The following is a 12,819-nucleotide window of genomic DNA, read 5'->3' as shown; positions in this document are numbered from 1 at the left end:
TGCACAGAAGCGCTGTATCGTGCTCCGTGCTTGGGCAGAAGGGCCACTCTAGTTGCGGACTTTTCGGGGTACGAACGGCACCCAAGAACAGATCGTGTCTGCAACTAGAGGTACCACTGTATAAGAGATGAGACAATCAGTCGCTGCACTCTGCAAGTGAGGGCCCCTTACAGATACCATGTTATCAGGAGGTCCATTCTGCACAATGTAGAAATTGGGCCTCTATTGTCATGGCACCTACCCTTTAAAATTCCCTCCCCTTGAATATCAGACAGGCACCATCTCTGTTGTCTTTCTGTCACCATATCTTCCTCACCCAACAAGCTTTTTTTAGTTGAGACCTTTCCCAGCCTGTATCTTTATTGGAGTTGTTTTTGAGAAGTTTTTCTTCTTTTATTACTTGTTGTTTGCCACCCTGGGCCCCTTTGGGGAAAGGCGCAGGATATAAATTTAATAAATAAGATTTCCTAACTGCATCATTTACATCAGAATCTAGCATTCTGAAATCAGTGACATTGGCACTGAGTACAGTCTGTCTGTACTTAAAATCTGCATCAGAGATGTGGAAGCTGTGGCCCTCTGGATGTTGTTGAGACTCCAACAGCCCCAGCCACCATGGCCAGTTGGTCATGGATGATGGGAGCTGTAGTCTGTCACTCCTGATTCACATGCTTCCTTTGTTTTTTCCCTCAGGTTCCATGGAATGCTACACAGAAGAGAAGGCGAACAAGATCAAAGCAGATTATGAGAAGCGTCTAAGGGAGATGAACAGGGACCTGCAAAAGTTGCAGGCAGCCCAGAAGGAGCATGCCCGTCTCCTCAAGAACCAGTCGCGATATGAGCGAGAGTTGAAGAAGCTGAATGCAGAAGTGGCAGAGATGAAGAAAGCCAAGGTACCTTGCCTGGGAATTTGCTACTCTTCATTTGGCTAAGGCCAAACAACAGGGCACCTTCTGGGTGTTTTGGATTCCCACCCTCAGCCCAGCCAGCTTGGGGAAGGTGGTCCTAGATAGTCACTGGGGCAAGCCAGCTTCTCAGTTATTATGCTTGGCATTGAGTCTACTTATGCCCTACAGGTGGCACTGATGAAACAAATGCGTGAGGAGCAGCAGCGGCGCAGATTGGCAGAGACGAAAAGGAACCGGGAGATTGCCCAGCTGAAGAAGGAGCAGAGGAGGCAGGAGGTGGGCAATAGCACCATTTGTGGCTGCTCAAGCTTTGAGAAGCCTCTTCCTAGTAGAGCTTACAAAAACCCATAGACTGCTGGTGGACAGGAGAGGGGAAGATGCTCAGTATAATCAGAGCAATCATGCAAAGCGAAGCTGTGATTTAATGCCTGCCTCACTTCAGCCCTCTTCACAAAAATAACTTGTGTGTCTACAAGTACATAAGAAGAGGTCTCTTGGATCAGACTAGAGGACCACTTGGTGTGGCATCCTGTGCTCACGGTGGCCAACCCAGTTGCCTACGGGAAGTCTACTAGTAGGACACGAGAGCAGCAGCATTCTCCCCTCTTGTGCTCCAAAGCAACTTGAGACATATTGTGGTTTAGGAGGAGTTGGCTTCCTTCCACACATTCTTTTTACACCAATACACATTTGTCTCCATTTTAGTCAAGGCTGACATCACTCCCATTGAGATCCTCTGCCTGTGGGTTTTGTTAATAACTTTTATCATGCTGTGCCTGCAGTTTCAGATTCGAGCGCTAGAATCTCAGAAGCGGCAGCAGGAGATTGTACTTCGCAGGAAAACCCAAGAGGTGAGTGGTGACCTTCTTGCTCACAAGGAAGGAGAGTGTTCAGTTTCCTCTAAAAATACACTCGCCTTGGCTTTTGCTGTATTGAAAGCCTCTCACTGTCATCCAGAAAGGCTCGTGGATATTTTTGGTGGGTGTGCTTTTACCTGTCATAAGTCACTCAGACTGGAGACATGAATGAACCAGACAAGGAATATATCTCCCACTCTTCAGGGATTCTTTACATGGAACAGTGTACGATGCACACACTATTTCCTTCTTTTATTAAAAATAATAAAGCCACATTTCCAAAATACAAAGGCTAATGTAATATATAGCCTAGACAAAAACAACCTTCCTTCCCCCCCCCACCAAAAACCCCCTGACAAAGCTACAATTTTCCTCATATTTCACAGAAAAGATAGGACACAGCAGGATGATCCAGCAGGAAGAATTTGCATCCAAAATTCTTTTGAGCTCTCGTGGGTTACACGATTTCTCTCTCTCTTTAGGATGCCCACTTTCTTTTTATCCAGAGCAACTTTGTTGTTCATTGTCATCCAACTGGGCATCATACGTACATGCTGCGCCACACATGGCTTAGTGTGCAATTGCCAACACGGTTCTTTGTTTTGTTACATATTTAAGCTCATATGTAGGTAACTTGTGGCATTTTTCTCATTCTGCCATGAATGCCCAACATTACTGGGAACATCTGTAAAAACAGCTGATATTGTGAGCAGACACTGTGCACTTAGGCATGAGTAGAGACTAGGGTTGAGGCTGGAGACTGAGCAGCTAACACTTTGAAGATATTTTCACATAGCAACCCTTCTTAAGACTGTATCATGTATGTTGTCACCTCTATATTTCCATTCTTCTGGACTGCTTTGTTGTGTTGTTGTCTAGGTCTCTGCTCTGCGCCGTCTGGCCAAACCTATGTCTGATCGGGTTGCTGGAAGAATGAATCAGAAGCAAACCATGCTGGACTCGGGTGTAGAGGTCTCCACCAGCACCACCTCCTCCGAGCCAGAATCTAGTTCTCGCTCTGTCTCCAGCATTGTGCGCCAATGGAATCGGAAAATCAACACCTTTCTGGGAGACCCTCCTTCTTCCACAAATGGGACTCGAACAGTCAGGTAAGACACTGGCCCAGTTAGCAGTTTTCTAGGTAAGTCAGACTGACCTAGAAGTCTAAAACCATCTGATATAGATTCCTTTGAGGCCTGTCTTGACTTCTAATCCACTGGCTTTTCTGTGCCTTCCTTTACTTGGCAGCATTCAGAGCAGCCCCCATTTCCATCCACCCAGTATGCTTGGGTAGGAAGAACCCAGAATATCCCTCCAGATATTGCTGGACTCCAGCTTTTCCATTTTGCTGTGACTGATGCAAGATGGAGCCCAGCAACATCTGGGAGGCTGCAGCCTTTCCATCTCTGGTTTTGGATAATTCCAAGATCATGCTATTCAGTTTTTTGTACATGACTTCCATCTGCAGGAAGAAGTTTGTAAAGAAAGGGGCAAACCAGACCTTCAGTAAGGCAGCCCGCATGAAGTGGCAGTCCCTGGAGCGCCGTGTCTTTGACATTGTCATGCAGAGGATGACCATCATCAATCTGGAGTCGGATATGGAGCGACTCATCAAGGTGATGAAAAGTGGCTGTTTCTCACTGGAGCAGAAGGCGAAGGGCCTAGGAGGAGAGCCAGAGAAGGGGCTACACAACATGGGCAAAGAGGAAACATTCTGCCTTCTGTTCCCCATTTTCAGAAACGTGAGGAGCTGTCACTGATGCAGGAGATGCTTCTGGGGAAGAGGGAGAAGCTGCTGACAGAGAACCCTGAAGAGCAGAAGGGGCTGCAGGAGTTGAATGAGGAGATTGAGGTGTTGGCAGCCAACATTGACTACATCAATGACGGCATTTCTGACTGCCAGGCCACCATAATGCAGCTGGAAGAGACCAAGGTTCGTCCGATCTATGCATGATGCAAGCAGTTTGGGAGGGTGGAATGCTGTTGGACCTGGGCCTGGTGATGAGCTGAGGTCAGCTGGCTGAGCTCTTGTGTAGATAATAAGCACTATGTCTTCTGATGTCTTCTGATCTTACCTTAATGAGTTAAAATCTTGTTTCATTTTCCCAGGCCTCTTTAGTTTTGAGTGGGCTGTTTCAGTGTGTTACTGCTTCCTTAAAAGGGGTGGGCTGGGGGAATGTAAGACGCAGAGACTGGGAAGTTTACTTGTAGAGTATGGAAAATCCTGGGTCTCTGCTATTTGCTCCGAGGAACTGCTATTTCTCTCCCCCCCCCTTCTTATTTGGTATGTTCCTTTTCCACATAAATATATGCCCCCCCCAAACACACAATAAACGGCCATGTATCAGTTCTTTTCAAAAGCAGAAAACAGCAGTCCAAACAAATGGTTTTGTATCAGTGGTACTAACATTATAACATTTTAATTCTTAACAAAATAGTATCAATCCGTTATGAAGAGTTCTGAGAAAGTCTCAGCATCCTAAGTGAACTTGCTGGTCTGTAGACATCTCAAACAAAGGCTTCTGATTGGCCTATAACAGCTTCCACAGCCTGGTGCCCTCCAGGTGTTTTGGACTCCCAATGCCCTTCAGCCATGGCCAGCATGCACAATGGTAAGGGGTGATGATGGGAGTCATAGTTCAAAAATATCTGGAAGGCACCACATTTGGGGAAGGCCACTCCGTAGTGCATACAACTTGGGTTCAGGGGCTGGAGCAAGTTGATAATATGAGACTGACTACTACTTTTATGCACAACTGCTAGATGGGTCTCTTGCAAAGCCACTTAGCCTGTGGAGCTAAATCTTTAGCAAAGGAACCAGTCCAACTGCTGGCTTGGGTAGCAAACTGCAACTGCCCTTTCCCAGACTTTCTCATTTTGTTGTTTTCCTCCTGTGTGTCTCTAGGAAGAACTGGATTCCACAGACACTTCTGTGGTGATCAGCTCCTGTTCTTTGGCTGAGGCACGGCTTTTGTTGGACAATTTCCTCAAGGCATCCATAGACAAGGTAAGTTTTTTTTTTTAAAGCAGCCTTTCTCTTTCATGTGGACCAGAGATCTGATAGCCACATCTTGCTTTGCAACTATTCAGTAGCAAGTTGGTCTGTTCAAAGACCCCAAGTAGACCAATCAGTCCTGATGGACAAGGTTAATGAACTTCTTTGAATAGTTTTGCTTTAGAATGGAGTGAGGGAGACAGGTGTGTTTAGCTAAGGAGGGCATTCCACAAGTGGGAAAGCTGCCGCTGAGCTTGTGCCTAATTCTCCAATCTTTGCAAAACAGAGCCTGCAGGTAGCCCAGAAGGACGCACAGATCCGCCTGCTGGAAGGCCGCTTGAGACAAACGGATGTGACTGGCTCCTCTCAGAACCACCACATCCTGGATGCCTTGCGGGAAAAGGCAGAATCCCACCCTGAACTACAGGCGCTCATCCACAACGTGCAGCAAGGTGGGAGTTTGGAATAGCTTTTTCTTCTTTGAGATAGAATCGTGTTCATTTAGAAATCCTCTTTTTTGCTTACCCTCATTCATGGCCTGGGTCAGAGGGAGGCAGGAGTATGTTTTGGTCCAGCACCAGAGCTAAGTACCCATGTGCTAATGGGTGCATTTTGTTTTATCCTTTTGCACAGAGAATGGCTATGCCAGCACAGATGAAGAAGTCTCTGAATTCAGCTTGGCCTCAGAGGGGAGGTAAGTTGTGCACCGAGAAAGACCACAGGGCACAGGTTGAGCATTTTCTACCTGTTTTTCCCTCTAGACTGTGGTGGCCTTTAAAAGGTGGGCGGAGTGTAAATTCCACATGTTCACCAATGTTGCCACCCTTCAAAGTCAGCTTTGAGTATGAAAGAACCCCCAACATGGTTCTTTTCTGTAAAATTCCAGAATTAAGCTAGAAAACCTGTGGTGCAAGAATGAAGTGGGCTCCTGAGTTAAGGACTGAAGCTCTGCTGGGATGGAGAGTCTCTTAGTTAGTTTGCACCTCTGTAGTTCTTACTGAAAATATGTGTGCACAAAACTCTCCCTGTGTCCCTGCAGCTTTTCCCAGTCTTTCTCCATGAAGGGCTCTGCCAGTCAGGATGACTTCAAGTGCAGGGTAAGTTTGAAAGTTTGAGTCTGGCAAACACTTCCAATTCTTCTTCTTCTTGTTGTTGTTATACATTTTCATTATGGAAATTCCCAGGAAAGATGGTCAGCAGAGCCATCCAAAACCAACAAAAACTTCAAATAGCCAGGAAGGAGTTTAAGATTTTCACCAGCCTAAACAATGGTCAGTGACAGGGGAATGTTAACAACACTGTAGGATATCCTGGTCATTTTTGTACAGAAATGCTTTTTCTTGCTGAAGGTGCCCCATGTGGTCAGATTTATGTTTGCCTATATTTGTTTATATGTTTGTTTTTAAAGCAGAACATGTCACTTTTTTTCATTGCCACATTCTTATTTTGTAGCTTTCCAAATAGTGGGGAGCCCTATATATGCACCATTTTTTTTATCTTCCCTACACTTCACTGAGGCCAAGTTAAGATATTTGTACTGCATTTTGGCAGCTAGCCGTGGTGCTGTACATCCAGATGGTGATTCTTAAGCTTTGGCCCTCCTCCAGTGAATCGGCAATGAAATTAAAACAAAGCCCTGGACTGATGTGTGTTATGTCTCTGTCTGTCCTAGCCATGGCTCTGTTGAATAAGCCTTTTATCCAGAGAAAACAATTGGCCCCAGACTGGCCTACTTGAATTCTAGTGGGATGGAGGGGGTGGGGGGCACAGGAACTTCATTAGGGCTCTTCTGAACGACCAGCAATTGATGCGCAGTGGTAGGTGGTGCATTCTGTTGTTGTCCATGTTAAGTTCAGAATGAAGTGGGAAGGTCTTGGAAAACTGCTTGGGATATTTGCAGGGGTTTCTGAGATAGAGGTGACCAAGAAATGCTAGCCTTCCCAGGCTGAATTTGAGCACCACCTACAGTGGCAACTGGGGAACAGCTCCCGTGTTGCCCTGCCATCTGCTGCTCCTTAGTTTGCTTTGTGTTTTCTGGGGCTTTGTTTTAGGGGGAGCCCAAGCTGTCTGGCCAGATGAAAGCTGTGTCTGCAGAGTGTCTAGGGCCCACACTGGACATCTCCACCAAGAACATCACCAAGTCGTTGGCATCCCTCATGGAGATCAAAGAGGATGGGATTGGCTTCTCCATCCGTGATCCTTACTACAAGGAGAAGGTCTCCCGCACCATCAGCTTGCCCATCCGAGGGAGTACATTGTAAGCCATGGTAGCGTAGTTGGTGATCTGTGTATGGATCCTGTTGGGAAAACTGTGGTGTAGGTGACTGCTGGCTTTGGGCAGTTGGATTTCTGCCATGATTTCTGCTCTACTTGATTGTGAAGAGTTGGTGGGCAAAGGGAGAGCAACCAAGGAAAGAACAGAAAGCCATGCATTGTTCTGGGGTCAGAGTCAGTTTCTCTCTTTGCTGCCACAGTCTTCCGTGGGGAGTAGCCGCGACACAGGCGACATCAGATCCCTCATTCTTGTGAAACTGTTCCCCAAGTCCTCTCCCCAGACCTATAAACTGGCAGCTTCAAGTACTCCTGGTTTACAAACCATAGTGAACAGCAAGAAAGACTCAAAAGGCAGGGACACCCGCCTCCCCTTTCCCCCAGATGCTGTGGGTGGACAAACCTAGATGGTGTGAACTGCATAGCCTTTACAACCCACCACCAGCCAGGCAGGAACCAGGGCAGGCTGCTCCTGTGGACACCAAGAGTGCTGAAAATTGAAATAGTCCTCCCAGTCCCCAGAATGAGGGCGATTTCAGACCTTATGGAAACTCACTTGGTACAGCCCTCCCAAGAAGTGTATCATCTTGTAATGCATGTAGAGAAACGTGTCCCAGAATGTGCTCCTACATCAAAATCTCTGCACACACACACGCAGCTGGCACATGCAGTAAGAATGTTTTTATCCTAGCCTCCCTGTTGTGTCGCTTGGCACCTGCAAGGAGATTCTGATGTAGAGGAGCTTTCAAAGAAGGAATTCCCTGCATGTGATGCAGGACTGTTCTGTGTGCCCTGGAAAATATTAGAATCTGCTCTGAGAACCAGCTGGACAAGGCTTTGCTCCTCCCAGTCTCCTTCAAAGCTGAGGGAGCCCAACTTTGGATATGGTAGTTACTAACCATGGCTCCCTCTCATCTAGCCCTAGACAGTCCCGTGGCGCAGACACATCACCCCTCACCAGGAGGAAGTCATATGACCGGGGCCAGCCTATCAGGTGAGTGTGTGTGTGTGCGTGAGTGCAATTGGCAGCAGTTCTTACACTTTGCTCATAATGCAGAAAATGAATTGTTGTGTGATGCAGGATCTAACAGTGCTGCAAGATTACAGTTCTCTAATTAGTGGAAACCACTACTTCTCTCTTTCTTGCCTAGGAACCCAGACGTTGGATTCACTCCTCCGTCATCCCCTCCCAGCAGGCCACGCAATGACCGGAATGTTTTCTCTCGCCTCACCAGCAACCAGAGCCAGGGCTCAGCACTAGACAAGTAAGGCCGCCTGCGGAACTTGGGGAAACTTGTATCCCCACAGAAGGTGACAGCAGAATGGATAAACTGGCAGTGCCAGGGATATCTTCCCCTTATGTCCCACTCTACCCAGCACCAAGAATGGCATGTTTTTCTTTGACTTCCAGGTTTGGGCCCTATTTGCACTGGAATTAGCACCATGCTTCTGCCACCTAGACACTTAGGTGCAATTACTGTGAAACCTGCCAAATCGTTCAGGGAGCCTCTTATACTCTGTTGTGGAGGCATGTGAATCAAAGTCCTTGGTCTTTGCGGCCAAGTACCTGAGTCGGGGATTTAAGCTCAAAAGCACCCTATTCTCCCCATATGTTATGGGTAGCAGTTATGAATCTCTTTCCAACCCTGTCTTCAGCCTATAGGGGCCATCTGCTCTGGTGCCCCTTTATAAACCTCTGTTTTAGTGTGTGGGAGGGATTGGTATGCTTTTTCCAACACAGGTATAAGTTAAGCCTTCCAGATATTGCTTCATATTGGAAAGATATTGGAAAACAAGGTTATGTGAGTCCTGCCTTCTAAATGCCAGCATGTCAGCTTTGCCCCCCCCCCCCTTTTCTGGAGTGTGTTCCACAAGCCTCCTGAACAACAGCTGGTGGCAGCATTGACAGAGCTTCAGGTAACACAATGGGATTCCTCTAACATGGGCTGCCTTGATCTTCAAGGACACAGGGATGATGTTGAATTTTCAAAACACAGAACAGCAGCCCAATAAATAAAGGAATAAAGGAACCTCTTGGGGCTAAGCTGGCAGTAGAGTGACCTCTGTGACCAACTGGGTCCATATTCCCATTTGGAGGTGGCATGGGAGTCACTGCCAACGTTCTCAGAAGCTGGCCCACCCGTAGCTGTGTAGGAGCCTTGGGCAGGCATTCCCAGTTGTGTGCACATTCCCTTCTTTTGCAGAAGAACCACACATGCACAATTTCTCAGCATCCTGAGAATCTCCACTTCCTTTTTGTTCTTAATCCAAGCTCTCAGCTTTATGACTGCGATGACAGGCTTGCAAGTGTGTGGTGAAGCACCTAGTTAAAAACTCATGATGGTTTCTGCTGCGCACCCACCCACCCCGTTCCTGATTCCTTCTGTCTGTGGTCTGCTCTCCTATGTCTGCCCGCCCTGCTAGCTTGGATGCAATAACAACCCTTCCTTTTCTGACTATGCTGCTGCTTTTCCTTCTCCTGGTTTTAATTACCCGTAATCCTGCTAATTTTCTGTCCCTAGGTCTGATGACAGTGACTCCTCTGTCTCGGAGGTGCTGAGGTATAAAACTTACTATTTATTATATAACTCTTCTTGCTTTCCTCTTTTCTCATTCTTTTCCCCTCCCTGCATTTGAAACCTGCTTGTAACTGAACCCGGTGAGGTGTTTCTTTCCTTGTGCTGCTTCTACTTGCTGGTAGATTTGCCTTCCCAGCTGATTAGTGTTCCATTGGGACCCCTTCCTATGTTAACTGAAACAGTAGGGTTCACCCCCCACTCAGCATGCTTAACTAGGACACATCATGCGGTTAATCCACCAACACGCACATGTATCTGAAAATCTCAAGTCTCTTTCCCCCGGCCTGTGGAATGTTTTTGTTTGGAATGGACCAAGCACACACTTGCAGGTAGTGCATGCCTGTAACTAGGATTTAGGAGCTAACCATTTGCATGCGTCGTCATTGCGCCATGATTTCATGAATGTGGCTTTTGAGTAGTTTCTAGTCCTCATGGTGGAAAGAATATCGGAAAACGTCCAGGCAGCTCCCCTTCAGGCTCAGGGTCTTGGAGTCATTTGAGTTGAGAACATTCCCATGTCCTTCAGGCAGATCTCCCTGCCTCCCCCGCACTTCCCATTTGCCTCCACTTCTTGGCAGTCCTGTTCCCATGAAGCCTATTGGAGCACCCCATGACTTTCCCATCTGCCACTACAGCCCAGAAGTCCAGCCCCTGTTTTCTTTTTATCCAGGGAGAGTTGTTTTTGCCATAGTTGCTAAAATGGGTGGGTGGTAGTTTTTAAATTTGCATAATGGAGTCCAGCCTCATACTGGGAATACTTGGGAGGTCCTGAATGCTGATCCTGGTCACTGGATTTCGTGTTAAAGCGATACTCCAGCAAGCGGCAATGCCTTTCCCTTATTCCTGGGTGTAAAATAAACTTTCAAGACATTAGCCAACCCCACTGAAGATGGGGGGGGGGTGCACATGTGTAAGAGAAATGTAATCTGTCATGTTTATTTCTGTCCTAATAACTAAGAGTACGTACTTTTTGAAAATGGCAATAAACTACTGGACCAAGTTTAAGATTTTAGCATGACTCATAAATCCGTGAACAACTTGGGACTAGAATACCCGAGGAATCACCTTTTCTCCCTATTGACCTACCACCAGCCTTTGCCAAACTAGGGTCCTCCTGGTGTTTAGGGCTACCACTCCCTTCAGCCCCAGCAAAGGCTACCCTGCATAATCAGTACAATTGTCTGATGAGGTTGTGCTGCAGCCTTTTGAAGTACAGGTAGTGCCCATTAGAACGGGAGGGCCTTTTCCGCAGTGGCACCCTTATTATAGAACCACTTTCCCTCCAAGTTTAGGTGAGTGCCCCTATCGATGCTGATCAGGCATCTTTTTAAAACTCACTTGTACTCCCAGGCTGGAGCTTGGTCTCAGTATATTATCACTTTGATTCTGCCCTACTTTTTCACTGCATTACATTTCTATATTTGATATGTATTTTAATAGTATTGTACACCACCACCTCTCAACTTTTATCTAGGAGAAAAGTTTTGTGTGATGTTGTCAGGGGGTTGTTGCAGCTACTCTCGAGTAAAGACGCTCCAGTCCGCACTGTCTTTAAGAGTTTTATTGTGCATACTATTTACAGTGCAGAGATAGCAGAAAACATGACCATCTAGTCACTTTCAGAATCCGGCAATGGCTCCCGTCTGCTTCGGGGCCAGCATAAAAGCCTGGGCACCCCGAAACGCCGCCCCTTAGCCCTATGTGTGGGTGTGCGCCTCAATTCAGGCGCCAGAAGGAGAGGTCTCGCTGAACTCCTCATTTGCTGTCCCTCGACCAGAGCGGTGCCAAGGCTCTGAAGCATCTCTGAGCCCCTCCTGCCCGCTCTGTTCCCCAGAGCATAGCCAGGGCTCAGACGCCTCACTGAGCCCTCCCTCCATTCTACTCCATTCCTCATTCCCTTCTCCTGACTCACTGCTCGTACTATCGCTGGGCGAAGTGCGGGTCAGGATGACGGGGGGAGGCTCCCCCTGACAGATGTGCTCAAGCCTCTAGCTCACTGTTATGTGATTTATTTTGGGGGGAGGGGGCTCCATTCCTTTTTTATATACTTCATGTGTCTTGGTGACCCCATGTATTCAAATAAGAAACTGCTGCCAACTTTCAGAGCTGTTACAAAGCTTGTTGCTGGGAAGGTTTGAAGTCTCTCCATGTTGACCACAAGGTGGTGCACTGATTTCATGCCCGACTCAGATGGAGACATTCTGGAGAAGCGGGGTTTGAGTTGTCAAAGTTACAAAGTTTATAGGTCTAGAACAACATGACATGATGCTAGAGGGGACCAAGTGGATTATTAAAATAATTGCAATCATTTGACCCATGTGTTCATTTCAGAGCAAAAAATAAAGGAGATTTTTGTTACTTACAAAGGGCCAGTGCCTCTCTTGGCATGCAATAACAAAACTATATTAGTTACATTGCACCTTGATCTTGCACAAAGAAAGCTGGAGGCTGAAATTTGGAATAATCTTTCAGAAACAAAGCAGCAAATGCAGTAACTTGGAGCTGTTGATGGGGAAGGGGCTGCCCCTCCATGCATCAGGTTCCATGTTCAATGATACCTCCAGGTGAAGCTGGCAAATACTCCTGCCTGAAACTCTGGTGAAGCACCTTCAGTCAGTGTTCTGAGCTGGATGGATTAATAACATAAATCAGCTTCCTATGTTCCCATTCAAAGCTAGAGGAGAGCCTGTATGTAAATACACACATTCTGGCGCTCAAGGCTGTGCATTGCAGTTTTCAATTCCATTAAGAACTTCTATCAATACACAAAACATTAGTTGGCTTTAATATAACAACAACAAATAGTTTATTTACACCCCACCTACTATGGGCAGCTTCCAACATAATATAAAAACACAATTAAACATCAAGCATTAAAAACTTCCTGATACAGGGCGGCCTTCAGATGTCTTCTAAAAGTCAAATCACTGTTTAATTCCTCGACATCTGAGGTATACAGGGCCAAGGCTGTTTAAGGCTTTAATGGTCAGCACCAGCACTTTGAATTGTGCTCGGAAAGAGGCCTGAGCATGTGTCCTGTAGCCCTGCTCTTACCGATTTTGCCTCTTGGGGAGAAAACATTTGAAGAGCATTTGAGTGGATCAGCTTTCATCATAATACTGACACCAGTATATAACCAATGATGGAGCATCTCACCCTTCCTGTAACTTGAATATGTTTCTGACCAGAACTTTGTGACATACTCTTCA

General features: G+C 46.7%; 1 protein-coding gene across 5 annotated transcripts in view; it reads left to right on the top strand.

The window, feature by feature from the left end:
* KIF21B (kinesin family member 21B) overlaps positions 1-12,819 on the top strand; it is a 72,312-nt gene that overhangs the window by 48,530 nt on the left and 10,963 nt on the right. For 3 of the 5 annotated variants that reach the window (XM_060276998.1, XM_060276997.1, XM_060277000.1), the window contains exons 15-28: positions 694-893; positions 1,077-1,184; positions 1,691-1,759; positions 2,645-2,874; positions 3,234-3,381; positions 3,504-3,698; positions 4,671-4,772; positions 5,047-5,212; positions 5,394-5,454; positions 5,800-5,857; positions 6,812-7,017; positions 7,951-8,025; positions 8,183-8,296; positions 9,554-9,592. In XM_060276998.1, coding sequence (XP_060132981.1) covers positions 694-893; positions 1,077-1,184; positions 1,691-1,759; positions 2,645-2,874; positions 3,234-3,381; positions 3,504-3,698; positions 4,671-4,772; positions 5,047-5,212; positions 5,394-5,454; positions 5,800-5,857; positions 6,812-7,017; positions 7,951-8,025; positions 8,183-8,296; positions 9,554-9,592 — 1,771 coding nt within the window. The remainder of the gene's footprint in view (positions 1-693; positions 894-1,076; positions 1,185-1,690; positions 1,760-2,644; positions 2,875-3,233; positions 3,382-3,503; positions 3,699-4,670; positions 4,773-5,046; positions 5,213-5,393; positions 5,455-5,799; positions 5,858-6,811; positions 7,018-7,950; positions 8,026-8,182; positions 8,297-9,553; positions 9,593-12,819) is intronic. The other 2 variants (XM_060277001.1, XM_060276999.1) reach the window with 1 other exon arrangement.

Source organism: Zootoca vivipara, chromosome 7 (genome assembly GCF_963506605.1).
Source record: "Zootoca vivipara chromosome 7, rZooViv1.1, whole genome shotgun sequence".
Taxonomy (NCBI): domain Eukaryota; kingdom Metazoa; phylum Chordata; class Lepidosauria; order Squamata; family Lacertidae; genus Zootoca; species Zootoca vivipara.
This window is presented reverse-complemented; position numbering and strand designations above follow the sequence as displayed.